General features: G+C 37.8%; 5 protein-coding genes across 5 annotated transcripts; 3 read left to right on the top strand and 2 right to left on the bottom strand.

Moving 5' to 3' along the window:
• Positions 1-985: 985 nt before the first annotated feature.
• PCOAH_00037860 (26S proteasome regulatory subunit) lies at positions 986-2,167 on the top strand (the record flags this gene model as incomplete). Its single annotated transcript, XM_020060577.1, has 1 exon — positions 986-2,167. The coding sequence occupies one exon, from the start codon at positions 986-988 to the stop codon at positions 2,165-2,167; it is 1,182 nt and encodes a 393-aa protein (XP_019916803.1).
• Positions 2,168-2,633: 466 nt separating this feature from the next.
• PCOAH_00037850 (Uncharacterized protein) lies at positions 2,634-6,096 on the bottom strand (the record flags this gene model as incomplete). The annotated part of the gene is made up of 8 exons (XM_020060576.1): positions 2,634-2,708; positions 2,892-2,982; positions 3,087-3,190; positions 3,311-3,372; positions 3,511-3,718; positions 3,870-5,199; positions 5,354-5,376; positions 5,653-6,096. 8 exons carry the CDS (start codon positions 5,860-5,862, stop codon positions 2,634-2,636), a joined length of 2,103 nt encoding a protein of 700 aa, XP_019916785.1.
• A 2,200-nt stretch (positions 6,097-8,296) lies between these two features.
• Positions 8,297-9,727, top strand: PCOAH_00037840 (Uncharacterized protein; the record flags this gene model as incomplete). The annotated part of the gene is made up of 1 exon (XM_020060575.1): positions 8,297-9,727. The coding sequence occupies one exon, from the start codon at positions 8,297-8,299 to the stop codon at positions 9,725-9,727; it is 1,431 nt and encodes a 476-aa protein (XP_019916758.1).
• Positions 9,728-12,092: 2,365 nt separating this feature from the next.
• Positions 12,093-16,067, bottom strand: PCOAH_00037830 (Uncharacterized protein; the record flags this gene model as incomplete). Its single annotated transcript, XM_020060574.1, has 1 exon — positions 12,093-16,067. One exon carries the CDS (start codon positions 16,065-16,067, stop codon positions 12,093-12,095), a length of 3,975 nt encoding a protein of 1,324 aa, XP_019916347.1.
• A 2,474-nt stretch (positions 16,068-18,541) lies between these two features.
• Positions 18,542-20,338, top strand: PCOAH_00037820 (Uncharacterized protein; the record flags this gene model as incomplete). The annotated part of the gene is made up of 2 exons (XM_020060573.1): positions 18,542-19,253; positions 19,527-20,338. 2 exons carry the CDS (start codon positions 18,542-18,544, stop codon positions 20,336-20,338), a joined length of 1,524 nt encoding a protein of 507 aa, XP_019916871.1.
• Between the last annotated feature and the right edge of the window lie 80 nt (positions 20,339-20,418).

Below are 20,418 nucleotides of genomic sequence, written 5' to 3'. Positions count from 1 at the left end.
CGCATAGCGAATTAAAAAAAGATAATAAATTGAAATTAAGGAAAATGAAATGAAATAAAGTAAAATGAAATAAAGTTAAATAAAATAAAGTAAAATAAAAACGCTAATAGGTGAAACGTTCAATTAGTGTTTACGTGATTAAAAAAAAAAAAAAAAAAAAAAAAAAAAAAAAAAAAAATAGCAACATTCCTTTTTAAATGAAATTTATGTCCATGAAAAATTGTACTTCAAATTTTTTGAATGCATTTTATTTTGTAGTATTCTTTTAAATGAGTTAACATTTGTGACCTTTTGCGTTTGGCCACAGAAATATAGCATAAGTTAACACATACGGATGTATGTAAAATGGTGTACACGTACGTGTACGTATGCATGTATGTGCTTATGTAATTGTTTGTAATCCTTTCATCGATGAACATTTGATTTTTTTTTTTTTTCTCTCTCACCCGTCGACGAATTTGAGAAACAGTAAAACATAGCAAAAAAAAAAAGAAGAAAAAAAGTGAACCAAAAATAAGAAGTAAGAATTAGAAACGAATAAAAGGGAAGGAGGCAAAAAGGAAAAGGGGAAGAAAAATCACAGGGAGAAATGAACGGGGGGTCCATAACGGAAGCACATTTGCAATAGCATAAACGTTACCGCCACACAGCGAAAGAACCCCCCATCGGAGGAGTTCCCCACATACACACACACACCACCTTTCCGCCTTTATACAATAAGGAGGCACACAAACGTGCAGGAGGGGAAACAATCGATGAAATTATGAGGTTAGAGAGGATAAATTGCTTACATGTATGCGCCCAACGTTTCGCATCAGTTTGTATGTGTAGAGTAGCCATTTGTTCGAACGATTTGCACCATCGCATGTTTTGGGGCATTCCCCAAGGCGTTTGCTCACTGGTCGTGTGACAACCCGCCAAACGAGGTTACTGTACGTTTTACACACCATCCCGCTGTTGCTGTTTCCCCTCCCCCGCAGTCAGAATGGATAACAAAGAAAGCATCAAACTGTACGTGAAGAAAGTGATAGAACACAGAGAAATCGAAAGTCAAGTGAAAAATCTCAGATTAGATATAAAAGAGCAAAATAAAATTTATGAAAAGACTGAAGATAATTTGAAGGCACTGCAAAGTGTAGGTCAAATAATAGGCCAAGTGCTAAAGCAGTTAGACGATGAAAAATTTATCGTGAAGGCATCAAGTGGGCCTAGATATGTGGTAGGATGCAAGTCCAAAATAGATAAAACCAAATTAACCATAGGAACGAGGGTGTCGTTAGACATGACTACATTGACGGTTATGAAAAAATTGCCATGTGAAGTGGACCCATTAGTATTTAACATGATTAGTGATATAGACAAAAGCGAAAATAGCAAAAATAAAGTGAACTACAATCAGATAGGAGGATTAAGTGAACAAATAAGACAAATGAGGGAAGTGGTGGAGTTACCAATACTTAACCCCTTTTTATTTAAGAGGGTAGGCATTAAAACACCCAAGGGGGTGCTCCTATATGGTCCCCCAGGGACAGGAAAAACCCTATTAGCCAGAGCTATGGCGTCAAACATTAATTGTAATTTTATGAGAATAGTAGTTTCAGCTATTGTAGATAAGTATATCGGTGAAAGTGCAAGAATTATTAGAGAAATGTTCACCTATGCAAAAGAACACCAACCGTGTATCATTTTTATGGACGAAATTGATGCCATAGGAGGTAGAAGATTTTCTCAAGGTACCTCCGCGGATAGAGAAATTCAAAGAACACTCATGGAGTTGTTAAATCATTTAGACGGTTTTGAAGAATTAGGAAATGTCAAAATTATTATGGCTACCAACAGACCAGATGTTCTAGACCCAGCGCTAGTTAGACCTGGTAGATTAGATAGAAAAATTGAAATTCCTTTACCGAACGAAACTGCGCGAATTGAAATATTAAAAATTCACGCCAATAAAATGACCAAATTGGGGGATATAGACTACGAATCGGTTTGCAGATTGTGTGACGGCTTCAATGGTGCCGACCTCAGAAATGTCTGTACAGAAGCAGGCATGTTTGCGATCCGGTCTATGCGCGATTACGTCATTGAGGAGGACTTTTACAAGGCCGCTCGAAAGATTAGTGAGGCCAAAAAGTTGGAGGGTAAAATAGAGTACGAAAAGATTTAGGAGGTGCATGCCCGCCGTGGGGAAGAGTTGATAGGTTGGGCAAGCGGGAAGGATAAACGGAGTTTTACACACCAGCATATGTGTGGTGACAAATGGTGACAAAATTGTAACGGAGTAATTTGAACACGGCGTTGCAGTTACACCATGTTGCCAAGTCGGGACTATTTACATGCACAAATTTTTTTTCAAAACGGAAGGAAAGAAGAAAAAAAAAAAGTCGTATGTATGTCCCACAAAAACTTGATGCATAAGTTTCTGTACAAATACCCCGTATGTTATTCCTTTTTTTTTTTTTTTACAACGATAGACAAATACGTTTCTTTTTATGCATTAATTAAACAGTTATTTGTTTCCCCCAAACTTCAATTAATGTATATGTATACGCTTGTGCATATATGTTACATATACACATGCAGACACGTATAAGCACAGTTTTAAAAAATTGAAAAATTTTACCCCTTTTTTTTTACTTTTTTTTTTTTCTTTTGCTTTTCATTTCGTTCAGTTCAAATTCCATTATCTGCCTTTGTTCATCGTCTACCTTCTGGAAAAAATAAAAAAAAATTTTGCGAATGTGTTGTGTATGCATGTGATGATGCGTATGTACACACGCGATTGGGTAGGCACAATCATATGCCTATGTTAATGGACAGGCACATCATTGCGTGTCAGCCATAGAACTCGGTTAAAATAGGGTCTTTTTTTTTTTTTTTTTTTTCCTTACTCGATTAAAATCGAACTCTAACAGAGCAACAGTCTCGAAATGCGGAGTTCGTGGGAACGTATCCAGTGGAATGATTTCCTTGACCATGTAGCTGAGCGGTGAAACGTGGGCATAAAAAAAAGGTTAAAAAAGGGATGAACTAAAAGAACATGTGAAACGCCTTGTGTGCTATTGGGAAAGGAATAATTTGCCTACCCCAAGTTGGTCAAATGGTTGATGTCCCGAAACTGGCTGTTCGCATTGCATGATATGTAGATAATGTACCGACAGCAGAGCCCCCGTAGCCATCTTCTGAACACCTGTTATGTGGGTGCAGGAAAATGGAAACATGTTCGCGTTGATCAGTTGGTGCGGTAACGGGTTGGCTAGCTCTTTACGCTGCTTTACTGCATCCTTGTGTGCCCCTTTTTTTTTCTTACTTTTTCGCACCCCTTCCGCGGGGGGTTAATGATGACCAAGTCGGGGACTGGAATGACAAATTCTGCGAGGGGAAGTATTAAAAAAAGGGAGGTGGAATAATTGTAGGCGTGAAGCATATCTCATTTGCTCTCCCCCAACCCCATCCCTATTTGCTCTAGCATGAATTGCTCTTCCAATTCGTTTTCCTGTTTTTTTTTACCTCTAGACGAGTAGGAATATTCGTCTACTTTGTTCGAATCTACCGTCGGAAAATTTTCATCCTGCGCATTTTGCAAAACATGGTCATCATAATCTGTGTGATCATTTTTGGCCAAACTGCTGCAGACATTCCCGTTCTCCTCTTCGGAGGGCCATTCGTTTAATTGTGCATAAATGAAACTTGGCAAGCTGCTATAAGGGGAGTGAACCTAAGTGTTGAAGAGGAAGGAAATGTGGCATGAGCGAACTGTATGGCATTTTTTTCATGAACACGCAGATAGGACAAAGAAGGGGTAAAAGTATGTATACAGATACACCCTCGAAAACAGCTACAGCCGTTCCGCCCCATCCTCCTATAACCTGCACGTTCTCCACAAGGGCCCCTTCACTATTTGCTGAGACGTGCGTAGAATGAAGCTTCTCCTTCAGGAGGTAATACACGTCATAATTTTTCTGTTTGACCAAATTGACAATATACCTCCTGATGTGAAGATTGATTTGCCTCAAACTGTGCAGATTAAACAAATTCAAATTGAAGCATTTTACATTTTTCACGTTATTCATTTTTACGTTTTCTTCCAAATTTTTTATATTATCTATGGAGTAATCTACACTGATAACTTGGCCGAATAGGTCAGAAAGAGGGAGGGAATAAAAACCAATGCCACAGAAAAGGTCATAGACGCAAGATTGTTTGGCATTTATTTTGTAACTTTTCACTAATTTAAGAATGATCTGAACGATGCATTCGTTTAGGTACTGATTTGGCTGGAAGAAGGTGTTGGCTCCTAATTTATAGGTATACCCCCCACAGGAATGATAAATGCAGTTTTGGCCATATAAAATGACTTCATTTCTGTTTTGTTTTAATTTATTCGTTTCGACGTTGTATAGGATGCCTTTAATGGATGTATTTTTGGAGGCTAAGTTGAGGGAAATTTTTGTAAGAGCTTTTTTTGCTTTATCATTTATCGAAAAGCCAATAAAGCTCACTAAAATTTGCAGCTCAGAGTTGTTCTTGCTCAGTTTTATGTCTACACTTTTTAGGTAGCCACTGTTATTTATTTTGTTAAATACGTAAATATTATTTTTTTTAAAACTGTCTAATATTTCCTTTTTAATTTGTTCATACACATTTTGTATATGCTCATCGTGAATGTGACATTTGTCTACGTCGCAAATTTCGTAGCTGTGTCTTTTGTAGAAGCCGATTGATAAATTGTCAGTAACGCATAAATGGATAGAGGATTTATTTCTGTAATGATAATCGTTTGAAAATAAAAAGTCGTACATCTTTGCGAAGTTTGTATGTTCGTTGCTGCTTTCGTGACTGGGTATGCAGCTTGCTTGATCAGGGGTGAGGCCCCCACTGGTGCAACTGCCACGTCCGCTATTCGTATCATCAGCATTATCTTCCTCCTCCAAATCGGTAGACATATACTCCCTCTTTATTTGGGAAATTTCGAGCATGTCGTCTTCCTCATCCTGTTGACCCTCCTCACAAAAGTAGTGGTCATTTTGTAGGTAATCATTTCCACTATGTAACACATTTATGTTATACTTTTCGCACAAACTTGTTAACAGATTTTTTTTTAATTTCCGTTCAAATTTGTAGTCGATATGTTGATATATACACCCCCCACATTTGGAAAAGTATTCACACCGGGGCACAATTTCGTATTTACTTTTTCTCGTTTTGCAGAGCACTTGGAAAGTTGTTTTTTTTTTTCTTTTTATTTATGTCCAGAACTTTTATATTGACTTGCTCCTCTGGAATTAATAAAAAGAATTTTAAGAAAAAGAGCAAATGTTGCCTTGCTGAGTAGATGGCTATTTCTCCGTACCCTTCCGGGTCGACTTTGTGTACCTGTGTTATGCGGAAAAATGTTGAATATGTGCGTGGGAGCGTGTGTGCAAATGGGCAAGTATAATACTAGCAAGGGCACAATTGCACACCAGGTTTATACTTTTATCTATGTAGGGACGTCCCTCCATAGGAGAGGGAAGCCATCACGACTGTACAAAAAACGGGACATATCACACACATTGTAGCATCATCTTTTAGACCACATAAAACGGAGCGAACTATATAAATACAACTGTGGACATTTCTTTATTGGCTTGTTCGCCATGGAATACTAACTTTGACTCCTTGTAAAATTTGATTCTCGTGCAAGCCATTGTAAATGTTACTCCTGTAAATTTTCAAATGGTCATACTCTTTACTTTTGGTAAGAGTGATTATTTTACTTTCACACGTGTCGCTAATTTTTCTTTTGCAAATATGTTGGTGGAATATTACGCTTTTGAATTTATGGCGAGTTGGAAACCTAAGGCAATTCAAACGATGCATTGTGTCTCATTTGTCGTTTGCGTGTGGCCGGTTTAGCCCACTGTTGTGAGAGGGTCGATAGGGAGAAATGGCGTGGGGTTTTCCCGATGTTGCGGTGAGCACGTGTATACCAGTGCCAGCAGCACCGCATATCATGAACTGTGTCAGCCTGCTCAGGCATAAACACATGGCGCATTATATGCCTCCAAGGGAAAGTTATTCACGGAGATACCCAGTTAAAAGATTCACTGTTTTAAAAGCACTAACCGTATAACTTCAAATTGTGAACGGGAAACAAAAAAAAAATTTAGGAGAAATAAAATAACGGCAAAAAGAACCGAAAAAGGGAGTACATATTGCTAGTAACAGACCCTAATTAATCATGAAATGTGATTACCTCCGTGTTGTACATTTTTAGCGGCCATATGGAGCATTGTTATTCACTAATTTTATGAGGAGAAAAAAAGTTCCCTTCCTGGAACATGGACCAAAATTTGTACCTTTGTATGCTTTTCAAAGCTGTAATATAGTATGTGCAAGGCAAACCTGGCATTTTAATTTTACGACTTGAGGGATGTACAACAACTGCATTTGTTGCTGTGGAAGTGTTGCCTATGTGTGAAACAATTCTTCTTTTTTTCATAGCAGGGTGTGTAGTTTCATGAAGAATGTAGGAAATCTGCCCAAACGTCTGTTTATATCACATGTGATGTTTTTAGAAATATTTACCAATTTGGGGGAGGTGCTTGCTAACTGTGTGTATGACTCATATGCACATCCTTCGTTTTGGCACAAGAAAACCGCGCAATGTAAAATGTCAGGAGCACAAAAAAGGTGTACAATCACAATGATGACCCGCAACAGTTGCCATTATGGCAAATGCGCACAGTAAATAATTTCCTTCATTCTCCATTTGGTTGCCATGAAAAGTCATATGCTACACACATATTTTGCGAATTCTCCATCAGTTGGTACATTGAATATATGCAAATTCAATTTTTCTGGAGAGCGAAATTACGAACGTGCGAAGTTGCTTATAGCAGTGCTGCGGGAAGAATTTCCCCGGATGTGAGAAATAATTCTTATGTGAACATTTTTAACCGTTTGTATATACGTTGTCTTGTTTTATTCTTAGCTGCGCGCTTTTACACTTTTTTTAAACTGAACAGATTTTTATGTGGGACCTTGTTAATTCGTAAAAAAAAAAATTGAAAAAGGAAAATACGTTTAGGAAGTATAACACACCATTAAAAAAGCTATCTTTGAACGTTACGCATTTTTTTTAAGCATTTTGTTTCAGAATTTTTTTAAGCGCTTTGTTTCGGCATTTTATTCAAGCATTTCCTTCACTTGGTTGTTCAATTATTTCTTATCTATCGGGCTTTTTACACGTTTGCCACTTCGCACATTCGCATATTCCTTTATGTTCCAAGCTTCGTCCCTAGAGGTCGTTACATTTAAAAAGTTCTGGTTCACGCGTATGCACATTCCTTTTAAGATTAAATTGTTACCTAAAAATGGTTTAAATGAGTACATTTTCCAATCAATCTCTTTTTTTTTTTTTCTTCTTAAAATGTGTTCCATTTTTTTTTTTTTTAAATGAAAAACATTTAGTGAAATAAATTTAGTCGTACCAATGCGATATTACGATATTGTGCGTTTATTTATTCACTATATTTTCCTTCTTTTTTTTATACATTCATTAAGGTGTATTTTCTTTTTATTTTTCACTAATATAACTGAACGCAAGTAATTAAGCTTTTCCCCTCTGCAAGCGGAAGAAAGCCAACCTTGTTTGTTCAGAATAACTTGTCATAAGTATGCGTGTAACCCTTTGATGGCACACTAATACTGTGCCTCTTATGGTGTACGTGAGTGTATAAAGCCGTGCATGCGCCAATGTACATGCGCGCATAATATATGTTTGCGTGCATTCTTATGTAAGCCCCTGCCTTTTTGCGCCTTTTACTCGTTTTACACCTTTTGCACGTTTTACACCCTTTGCCTGTTTTACACCCTTTGCCCGTTTTACGTATTAGCCTACCTACGTACATGTGAACACCTGTGCAAATGCAGACACATATCGCTTGAAACGTATTAACCCAATTTTCATGACCCTCCCCCCTGCACCCACGTCATCTCCTTTTTATTATTGTTTATGATGATAATAGCAGTTGCAAACTTTATTGTCTTTCTTTTCCATTCCCACGCTGTCCTGTTGTAAGAAAAATAATACAAGATGCTTTTTGTAAAATGAATTCTTTTGACAAGTGTGCATTCCCCAATTTTTCTAACTTCGCATGTGTGAAAGGAAAGATTGTATAACGTAACGTCACCTGTTAATTATTTTGTTTTGTTTATTTGTTCTGGGCTACATGTGTGTAAAATTGTAGCTGTTATTTTATTTAATTTTATTCTTTCTGCCACCTGTTTGTTCGAAAATTCTCTCTGAAAGATGAAATTATTGGTCCTACTTTTTTGTTTAGTGATATTTTTTTTTGAGGAAAACTTCGGTGTTAAAATACACACAAATGATTCAGCCATATTTGACATTAACAAGGTGCTAAAAAGCAGACTTGCAGTACTATACAGAAAGGGAAACAAATTAAACAACTATTTTTTTTCGTACATTGAGAAGAATGGCAAGAAGAACAAGTGTTATAAATACATACAAGATGCCTTGTATGACCCAAACACCCAGATAATGAAAAGAGAAATATTTAAATGTTTTAATACAAGTAAGGATATACTGAGCAAAACATTTCACGATGTTATTAATAAGCTTTTTTTATACATCAAAAATGTCTTTATAAAAAAGTATTTCATTTTTTTCCTTTTATATTTGATAAACATTAATTGCGACAGTTTAGTATCGCAAATGAACGATCCCTATGTGTTGAACAATTACAATTTGTCTGAAAATGCCTCTCCCGCTATGTACAATTTGAAGTACGAAGAGCTGGAAATACCCATTGGAGCAAAAATAAAAGGTTGGTTAATTAAGTCGAACAAGAAAAGTAATAAGTTGTTTTTACTGCTACATGGATATAACAGCAATAGGCAAGCATGCTTATTCTTTTTAAATATTTTAAAAAAATTAAATGTGCATAATGATACGAATATATTTATACCAGATATGAAAAACTTCAACGAAAAGGGAGTAGAAGATATATACAACATTTTAATCTACTTCAAAGATAAAATGGCATTAAATGAGGTAAATGTATACACGCAATCGTCGACCAACCTTCTTGTTCTTCTTCTGTCCAAACATTATAAGAACAAAATTGTTAGCAAGTCTAAGCAGAAATTTATCAACAATATTATTCCCTACAGTAGTGATAAAAAAAGTGGACAGCAGGACGTTATCTATATAGACAAGTACATATTTGACTCCCCCATATTAAATCTCCACAGAACAATTAACATTCATTTTAATTTGAATGATATCCAGAAAAAAATAAATGAAGAAAAAATGAAAGCCAATGGAGATATGAATAATTTATATGACAGGAAGACCGTGTTGAGTTATTTTATTTCCTTTTTTATGTGGCTACTGAACAACCAACTGAAGGGACACCTGTACGACTTCGACTTCAACAAACTGATTAATGAGAATAACATTAACCCTGCGAACATATACATTTTGCACTCCCTCAATGATAACATTTCGCTGCTGAATATCCTCTCCCAAGAGGTGAAGGAAAACAGATTATTGCCCCTGAAGAATATTTATATATTTAAGAACGGGCGACACGCGAATATTTACGAGCACTCAAAGAAGGAGTATGACTTGATCGTAAAGAGGATTATAAAGGGGTTCAACATTTTAGATTTTCTGTACTACATCCCCATGCGCTCCAGGATGAGTTCCCTCAGTTTTTAGCCGTGGTGATAATGGGTAGGTAGTAGTGGTAGGAAGTTGTGATAAATGGATGGGATAGGTTTCCATTTCGCGAAGAAGCAAACAGCTTGAAGGTACAGAAAGGCGAAGCTTATCCAGAGAAGTGGTATTACACTCTCACAAATGTTGGCAACATTACCGAAAATACGTATATACGAATTAAATTCAGCGTGTGGTGCGTTTTTGCAGATAAAAAAGGAGCCATCGATGGGGAAGGGGCGCCATTCATTAGGTACACACTAGCATGTGTGCGAATATTATATATGTGTACAACGTGCAATATATAATATTAAGCCCAATCACTAATCGGAAAGGCGGCCATTCGGCCAACCAATATAGATCTATCTTTCATGAGAAACACCCTTTTTTTCGATGTGTGTCTATCAGAACAGTCATGTCATGGTATATTCATGCTTTACCAAAAAATATTTTAAAAATTAACTTTATTGCTTTTATAGTTTACTGTTATTATTTATGCGTATTTGCATCACCATGCGCGTGTGCATACATGCATGGGTTATGGTTCGTTCCTGCTTATTAATGAAGCACAAACGCGAATGTGTATATGTTCCGCATTATTTACACAACGTGAAAGATCTTTTAAAAAGAACATCCTACGAAGAAGTGTAAGTGGTGCACATATATATATGCATTCAAGTGGGTAAATAATTTTTTTTTTTTTTTTATAGTAATGACTTATTAACACACTGGCAGTTATTAAAATGAAACTTCTTTGTTTTTATGCAGTTACGTGGAGCAGCATGCCCCTGGGCAGTGGTCAATGGTGCGTAAGTATATCCAATTTGTCCGTATCGCCGACTGCAAATGGGTTTTTCCCCTCCTTCCCCTTTAGAATTGTTTATACAGTGGTGTATCTGTCTTCCCCCCGTCTCACCTATTCTTTTGTGCGTATCTTCTTCGTGACTTAGTGGAGGGTAAATTCATAACCCTTTTTTTATAGGACTTCCTGGCTTTCCACTTAAAATAAAGTACCTTTCTGAAATGATCTTCTTCGCATACATTCCTAGTTAGCATGAATGAGGAATTGTTAGGCAGGCTGTATATGGCTAGGGAGGCACTTTTATTTACCGCTTCTTCCGCTTGGACAGTACGTATGACGTTATCGAAGCGGCCAATTTGCTGTAATTTGAATTGCGCGTTCTGTCTTGGATCTACTTTCTCCGTTATCGAGTTTGTGCTAATTGTGCATTTGACAAAGTTGCATAATTTTTTATTTTTTGCCCCAACCGGTGTCTTAAAAAATAGAGCGTTTTTTGTTAGTATGTTAAAAAATGGCATATACATGATTCGGTACCAGTTGTTGCGTAAGGGGGGTGGAAAAAATAATGCGTTCCTTTTTTTTCTTTGTTCTTTGCTTATCATAGAGGGGATAAAGGGGCGGTAGCACAGGTAATGAGCATTCTCTTTTTCGCGTGTACGTTAATTCATACATGGGTGATATTTTAGCCAATCGTGCATGCTGCGTTGTTCTGCCAGAAGGGGGCGCTTCATCGCTGAATAGGGCAAACTAGCTCACACAAAGAATGGAAAAAATGGGAAAAAAAAAAAAATTTGCCCATGCGCAATTAAGAGGTGAACACGTATATTTTCCTTTCTAAACAGTCAAAAGGAACACAAATCAGATCGAACACATGTGCTTTTTTTAAATAAGCAAATAACCTTTTTTAAAGTACACAAAAAAAAAAAAAAAAAAAAATTACTTCGCCGCAGAGCTAAATAGCGCTATTGCGTGTTTCCACAGCGAAAAAAATTTATCCGCCATTTGGAATAAAAACAGCGGGTAGGTATCACTTTATAACTGTGTGCCAAAAATGGGGGAAGTAAGAATAAACAAGGGGATGTACAAGTACAATGAGAAGATGCCTAAATAGGGGAACCCCCCCCCCCAAAAAAGGAAGAAAACTTAAGAACAGCATCTTCGCGTCATTTGCACAAATACACGTACATGTGCACTTTGCGCTTTGTGTAACGAATTTTTCAAAACAGCGCTGGCGGTTCGTTGGATGGGGTTCACCCGAAAATGTTTAGATGTGATATTGGGGCGAAAGTGCAAGCACTTGCATGCACATACATACGTAGGTACACATATTTATTCCTTCCTTCTTGTGATCATCTTGCTAAAATACATGCCTTCCCCAATACGGTTAGTTTCCTCTTGATAGTTTCGGAAACGCTCCCCTGGTCCTTATGCTTACACACTCCTTCTGCATCTTCGTCACTTTATTCCCCGCTATGAAGTTGCAAGGAATTCTGCCACGTTGCCTCGTCTGATGATGTGCCTATAGAGCTGCCCTTCCAACGAGCATCGCCACGTCGCTCGGATAAATTAATATTTCAGACGCAGACACTTAGCCAACTGATAATCCAAAAATGTGACCCTTTTGTTTAAAAGCATTTTCATTTTCTGAATAAAAATTTCCTCAATTTCTGCCATTATGGAAATGAGCACTTGGAGGAGAATAACAAAGGATACGAAAATAAAAAAAAACAAATTGGTTTTTACGTGGAAATGGAATGGATCTTTTATTTCAAGAAAGATGGTGGTGTGTATTAGCACAAAAGCAAACATAATTATTAACAAGTTGAAGTATTTTCTTAATTTAAAAAAAAAAAATTGCTTAGGAATGTTTTTTTTTTGTGCATTTAGTATGAATTGTGTGAGCTTTGTTATTTTTTCATTTTCTGTAGATTTATTCGTCTGTGCTTTTTCCGACGCGGCCGAATATTTTACTTTGTCATTTTGTCCAGCTTGTTCAAATGGGAGGTGGTAATTTCCTTGTCCTGTTAAACTGTTAGGTGGTTGTGTTTGTTTCGAATATGTTCCATACGGGGTTGTATTAGACGCGTTAAAGAACGGATGAATGAGAGCTCCTCTCATGTTTTGTAAAAGAACTAAGTTTTCCCCATCCATCGGTGCATTTTTTCCCATGCTACCTTGTCCACTGTGGTGTGCATATCGCGCGTGATCATTTTCTACGTTTGTCACATTGTGATGGTAATTCTTGACTTTGTTAAGTATTTCAGGATCCACAAAGCGTACAGAGGGTTTTTTTTTAATGGACCAATTGTTCCATTCATTCGTAAAGTGCTCCGCGGATGATAAAGCTTTCTCCTTGTGTATCCCCCTTTGGTGACCTTCCAACTCGTTGCAAAATGAATTGCTTTTTTTTCCATGCACGGAAAATTGCTTCTTAAAAAAGGAGGAGTAGTGCGGAAATAATTTGCTCATGATATATATTAAATTAACCCTATCTAGGGAAGAAATGGCGTTTCTGATCTGATTTTTAAAAAAAAAATAAAAAGCGTTGTTTAAAAATAGTATGTACAATTCTGCAATGAGGATATATAGAATACACATTGTGCCTTTTGTGTTGCTGCTACTCTCATCATTGAGCAGTAAGTCCTTCTGTAGTAAGCCGTAAAAAATTAGGAGATTTACGGAATAGAGGATGATATGAAAAATGAGGAATCTCTTTTGAGTCCTATATATTTTGCAAATAATATCGTTTATGTGGTCCGTGAAGGTGGTGTACGCTCTACTGTTCTTATCTGCGTAGATTCGATTCTTCTCAATGCGAAAGAGGGGGAATAGACGGGCGCGCCAGGTGGTCCACGTGGGTGCTGGATTGGACCCATTTGGTGTGGAATTTGGTGTGGAATTTGGTGGGCAATTTGGTGGTGGGGTTGCCGCACAATTTTGAGCGTACTTTGATTCCCCCTGCGTGCTGCTACTCCTTTTGGAACCACTCCACCGATCGTCAGTGCTTTGCTTAACCGTGCTCTTTTGTGGACCTTCCGGTGGTAAGCTTTGCGGAAGTCCCCTCTTATCACTATGTACTTCTTTTTTCTCTCTATTTGGTTTTGCCACCTTGCTGGTTTTTTCCAGTGTGCATTTTTTGACTGCGCTCGGTTTATTTTCAATTTTTATGGAAATGTATTCCTTCGAATTTTTCTTATCAATTTTGTGGATGACCAATTTGGGGGTACTCACATTTGTTACGCTTTTAGGGGCATCTCTAGGTTGACGTTTTTCCTCTTTTGGAACATGTCCATTAGTTGCACCACTTTTTGAAAGGTTGATTTGTTTTCCTGCCCTATTAATGTCTACCTTACAATTTTTGTTTTCCTTTTTTTCTTCATTTTCGCTTTTTTTTTTGCTACCATTTAGCGTTTTCTTATTGCTACCAGTTAGCGTTTCCTTATTGCTACCATTTAGCGTTTCCTTATTGCTTCCATTTAGCGTTTTTTCATTGCTACCATTTAGCGTTTCCTTATTGCTACCATTTAGCGTTTCCTTATTGCTACCATTTAGCGTTTCTTCATTGCTACCATTTAGCGTTTCTTCATTGTTACCATTTAGGGTTTTTTTATTGCCTTCTTTTTTTAATACTTTTTTTTGTTTATCCTTGTGTTCCACTTTGTTGTCCCTTTTGGGGGGATTTTCATCGATGACCTCCGTTTCCGGTATGTTCTTTGTGTCAGTCGTTTGGTTTTTATCACTGCTAGAAGTGTTAGGTTTAAAGGAGGGCGGGCAGCTCGCAAAAAGGTGACTTCCATGTCTAGGTGTTCTAAACCGATTGTTACTCCCCAATTTGTAGGTTCTCCTTTTGCGTGATTGTCTATGTTCATATTCACGGGATACTTTTTCATCTTCTTCCATTTTGATAATGCTATAATATATTTCATTTTTTAATTCCTTAATTAGTATATTTTTAATGAGTTTTTCCGTTGCGTTGGGGGCGCATGGGATTTTCTCCCCTTCTTCCTTTTTTGACTGCATGGTGTTGGGTAGGGGACATGTTGGATTGTCCTTTTCTACTGCGGAGGTTCCACTCTGTTCAGGTTTTTTAAGGGGTATTGCTAGAGATTCTCCCCTTGCACAGTTCGCACTACTTAGCGTTTCTATTTTTTGGGGTATCCCATTTTGAGGAAGCTCAATTTGAGACGCGTCTTCATAACTACTTTTGCAAACATTCGAACAGTTCGGATTATTTTTATTTTCCTTTTCCGTGTTGTCCCCCAAACTGTTTCCCATTTTTCTAGAATTGGAATGACCATCATGTGATGTCTTTTCATCCCCCAAGTTGTCGCTTCTATGGGGGTCCTCTATGTGTGTGGAAGGGAAGTGACTATTTTGCTTAGTCAACGCAGTAGCATTGATACCTTTGACGAGGGGGATTGGGACCTGGCTGACAGCACCATCCGCAGTGTTACTTTTCACATTAGCATTATTAGCCCCGTTGGAATGACACGAATTGTAACGAGAACGTGTGCAATCCCCTGGAGTGGTGACTTCTTCATTTAAGTTCCTCTTCAAAACGGTATTCTTTTCACACATTCCGTCACTAGGAATGTGTATATAATTCCTACTATGATGATGGTTAATTCCAGCTTCTGATTTGTCTACATTATTGTCCTTTGTTTTGTTGCTTAATTGTTGGTCTCCTGAGTTATACGAATTTTGGCCTTGCACGTAATCTGCATTATTTATCGTTTTTATTTCCCTATGGGAAGGTAAATTTTTGCTGTTTTTTAAAATATGGCGAAGGTATCTATGTTCGTATATTTGCAGCAAATCGTCACAGTTGAATTTTGCTTTGCTTTCTGCATGTTGGCTTTTCTTACTATTTACGTTGTTACTGATTATAGTGGGTTCCTCCCTTGGAAAGGAAGTGTTTCTTCCCTCTGTCGCGTTGTCTTCATTTTTGAGTCCCTTAACAAATATGTTGTATTTCAGGGTGCTATATTTTTTGGTCTTCATTTTGCAATTTTCATAATAATGTGTAATTATTTTATTTTCCTCTGGAGGAATGTCATTCTTGTTTACTTCTCCTGCGTGGCTCTTAAGGTGTGCATCCGCTTTTTGTGTTTCTTCCCGAGGAGTAAGTGTTACTAATCTATGCAGGAGGGTAGATTTCTCTGTTCTTTTTTTTTTCCCTGGAGGTGACGACATAAGTGCGTTGTCACTTTGAGTTGTGTACTTTCTATGTATGTATATTTCACCTTCCTTTCCATTTATGCCTTTTCCACTTGATTGTGTGTAAGACAAATTAGACAAGTAGTTGTAAAGGGTTACCTCTCTTCTTTTGTCCTGATTTAGGGAGAACTTCCCAGGTTGATTATTTTTTAAAAAATTTACTCCATTCTTTGATTTAGCTTTTGATAAGAGTACATTAATTTGCGATTCATTTTTCAAATACGAAATAATTTTGCTGTTTTTTTTTTTCAAAAAGGGTGGGTGATTTCCTTGTTCGATACCTCCCCTTGGGGGCAACAAATCAATTTCAGGAGGAACTCTCATTTTCTCATTCTGTACTCTGACGGTTAAAAATGTCGTGTCATACGAGTGTGCCTTTTTGGCATATTCTTCGTATGGTTGGGGGTGGCACGAGAAGGGACACAACACTGATAGCTGAGCGGACAGAGTTTAATCGCAAAATAAACAGAACTTTTACAGAAGGAACTAATCTGGGGGCACACAAGTCAAACAGACATATATATATATGCCTCAAAGGATGCATTCGTCATACGCAGAAATTGCTAACAATCGCCCCTTTTTAATATCATTTTTTTTCTCCTTTGGTATGGCGGCCATATGGAAGGAAAATGGAAAAAAAAAAAAAATTCATAACAGTGCTAAAGTTTTCCCTTAGAATAATACACAATGACGAGATTATTATTTCATTTTATTTATTTTTTTTTTTCGTGTAACAACTTTATAACCAGGTATCGCATGTGTCATTAGGACGAAAGGTGTGGACTTGCCACTCGCGGTCTCGTCTGTCATGCCATGTTGTAACGATTTTTCGCCTTCTCATGTTGGTGCAAAAAATTGGGAAATTTCAATGTGCAAGTTTTTCCATTTGGTGAGTAGATTTATTCGAGGGGAAAAAAATTAAAGAGGGAGCTAGCAAAGGTCGGGGGTAGCGAGAGGGGCCGATTTGCCATTTGGCAGTTGCAAAGTTGTAACAGTTACAAGCTGTGTAATGAAAAAAAAGGGGCGCCTTTTGAGGCAACTGTTTGCCATTCATTTTAACTAAAATGAGTAGCGAAATGGCACCAAAATGAATACACACTTTAGACTTGTGTGTACGTGTTTGTTTATACGCGGTTCGATTTCATGCCGGAAATCGGGATAAAGTGGTACAGTGCCCCCCAGCCCATACACCTGCTCTTGTAAGAAGAGCCCACGTGGGAACCAACCTGCTAAAGACCAGTGCGTGTATCCTCCCCTACTGCTACAGCAACATAATGGTGTTCCATAAGAGAAAACACCACCAAGATGTAAACTCGGCTCATATTGGAAATATTGTCCAAATTTGTGCATATTAATATATGACCCGAGTTAGAGGAGTGGAAATTTCTGCTTGGTTAAAAAAGCGAACTTATCAGTTTTCATTTTGGAAAAACTCATTAGCGTTGTTTTTTATCCTCTCATTTTTCGCAGCAGTGTTAGGCTCCCCTGGCGCTTTGTGAACAAACTGGTTTTAAGATACCAAAATGGTGCCCTTTCATATGCTTCCTCTGCGCGATTGCTGCGTGTGTCACTTCGCAACATACGACAGGGTGTACAGCTGCTGTGAAAATTGCTTCCCACACACACAATGAGAGTGTAACGCCCATGTTGCTTCTCACAACTTGGTGAAATACATTTTGCTTAAAAGAAAAATGATAAATTATGCCTTACCAATGTGCTGACATTTTTTTTTACACCTGAAAGGTAAAAGTACTTTTCACATTTACACGATGTAGTAGAAATCCATTTCAGCCGTTGTATTTTCCTGCAATGACTTAGTGGTGTGTTGAAATTTTGGGAAAATGGAAAAAGGGCCTCGCATGGTAGGTAAAACGGGAATTCAAAATTTGTACATGAGGAAATGTACACGTAAATGTATGCATATCTACCTATATGCATATGTTTACACTTTTGTAAATTTTTTGTGGAGAAAGGGGGTACGCAGCCTTCTCTCATTGGCACGCGTACCGCGTAGCCTTATGCAGCCGTGCGTACATGCAGATATAACGTAAAAAGGAGAAGGAGAAACAAACAGCGAAATGGAAAATGAAAACGCGTATAATTAATTGCAACATATGGACAGTGGGGTAGCCAGCTCTTCAGTATTCCTTAAAAAGGGGGGCATTTAAAAAAAAAAAAAATCCTACGTAGTGTACATGTACATATATATATGCTATACAAGCATGCGTACTCCTGCGTATCGGTACGCGAAAAAGGCCATTCTCTCGTCTGAGGCATTTTTACCTTCACCCTTGTTAGTAAGTAGCAATTCCTTCAGTTATGCGGGGCAATTTACTTATTTTTTTTTCCATTTTTTGTACACTTCGACACATTTTGCCACTGTTCCAGTTTGCCACTTTTTTCCTCGTGCACCTTTACACTTTACGGTTACGCGAGAAAAAAAGGAAAATTTGTAGAGCTGACATAAGTACATTTTTTCTTGTGTGCCTTTTACACCAAAAAGGAGAAACAACCAAAAAAATAAAAAGAAGGAAAGCCATTAAATGCGCAAATGTACGTATGCCACTTGCCCCGTCCCCACTATGAAACAATTCGTTCGTTAAGAAGAATGATTTCCCTAGGCACTGCATACAATAGATAAATATGCACATTAGGACGTGTACACATATATGCAGATATACATATATATACGTATAACGTAAAAACAGTGTACGATTTTTTCAGGCCGTCCAAACTGTACATAAAGGTACATACTTGTTATCCCCCCAGATATATATATACGCTCTTTTTAAGCCCCAATGAAAAATCCGGAAAAAGATGAGCAAGAAAACAGACCTCATAACGATGGTAGGGATGATGGTAGGAATAATGGCTCATTGAGAAAAAACTACCGAAAGAGTTACAAAAAAGTCTTGTGGCCACTGAATCTTGAAATTCACGATGTAGAAAATAAGAATTTAAAAAAGGAGTTGTGCCTTATTGTTAGTAACATACCAGTTGATTGGACAAAGCTGGACATTACCTGGTTTTTTAGGGAATATTTTTACAAGCTAGCCATAGACAGGAATATTGAGTTCCCACTAATCGAACAGGTGTGTTTGATAAGGAACGAGCCGTCCGCTATTTTGGCGTGTCACGACTCGGTGTCTAGGAGGACAATTGAGAACCTGGCCAACTGCACAATCAGAAGTGTTAAGGATAAAAAGAAAATTATGCTGAAGATACAACCGTATTATAAGGAGGAGGTGACGGATAGGGAGAAAGGGGAAGATAAGAATAGAGAGGGAAAAAATGGGAGCGACCATGAGGAAAACAGAGAGAGCAATCGAGAGGAAGAGGAAGACAAAAATGACGACGAGAAGGGAGAGGAAGATGCAAATGAAGAACACACCCAGGGAGAGAGTGAAGGCACGGAGGAAGGGAGACGCAAAGGTGAAAAGGAAATGCCAAGCGACGATGAAGGGAAAAAAATAAACAGGATGAGAAAGCGCTCCGCGACCCCGCCAAGAAGTAAGACAAAAAAAGAGTGACCCTAAAAAGGGAAATAATTCGTGCCACCGGAAAAGTGTTCATGTTAAATGTTCAAAAGGGTGTCGTCACTCTGCATGCATTTTCATCTGCAGTGATGAACCTTCCTCACGTTTGTACGTTTCTACCGCTGCAATCGCGTGGGTCTTCCTAACCTTCCAAATGGATGAGTTATTCCGTGATATATATGTAATTCTGCCTGCTACACACACAATATTTTCTGCGCAATTTTTTCCCCTTTTTTGATCCAAACAGGAAATGGAATGGAATGGCCAAAGGATCTGGAGCTTCGTAACTGCAGCGATATTGAATTGCGGAGAAGACTGTGCGTTTTCGGAAGATATAAACCCCTGCATTGGGGTGTGAAAGAACTGAGTACATTTTTGAAGTACTATTTTGATACCTTAAAAAGAGATCACGAAAAATTTGAAGTTCCAGAAATAAGTTACATATGGGCAGATAAGGGAACCCACTTAGTGACTTTTGCATGCAAAAATGAAAAATCCAGGTTCAACATGCTGTTAGTAAGGGCATGCTACCTAAATGAGGATGACGCGAAAAATAATGTAAAGAATGCATTAAGAGTATGGATACAGTTTGAAAAATGGACCCCATATAGGAACCCCCCAAATGGAAAATATAAAAATTATAAAATGCCAAGAAGTGATTTTAACAAATATTCCTACCAACATGAAAACAACATAGATAAAGGTGGTTATACACGGGGGTACAGAAACCCTCCCTATGATGGTTATCCAAATGGTAGAAATGGTTCTTACAGATATAGTGGAAATGCACATAGTAAGGTTACCCCCCCTTCAAATTATTACCACCATAATGCTGATGATAGAGGTCGAAGAAATTATGACCATGGGAAAAATTCCTATGGGAATGGACCCCCTTCTCCTCTACCAACACATTACAACAAATATAAGAAAAAATATTCCCGTTCTCCGAGCCCTAAAAATTATCATAAAAAGAAATTTAAAAGATCCAGATCGCATGATACACACAAGGAGGAAATCAACTCCCACGGGAATAAAAATAAAGGCAACGCATACCATTAGGCGTTCTTGTGGGGAGCGCCACGGAAGGGCTATACTTGCCACGCATACATAAATATATATGTTGTATGTATTATTCCCAT

The sequence above is a fragment of the Plasmodium coatneyi genome, chromosome 12 (assembly GCF_001680005.1).
Source record: "Plasmodium coatneyi strain Hackeri chromosome 12, complete sequence".
NCBI classification, from domain to species: Eukaryota; Apicomplexa; class Aconoidasida; order Haemosporida; family Plasmodiidae; genus Plasmodium; species Plasmodium coatneyi.
This window is presented reverse-complemented; position numbering and strand designations above follow the sequence as displayed.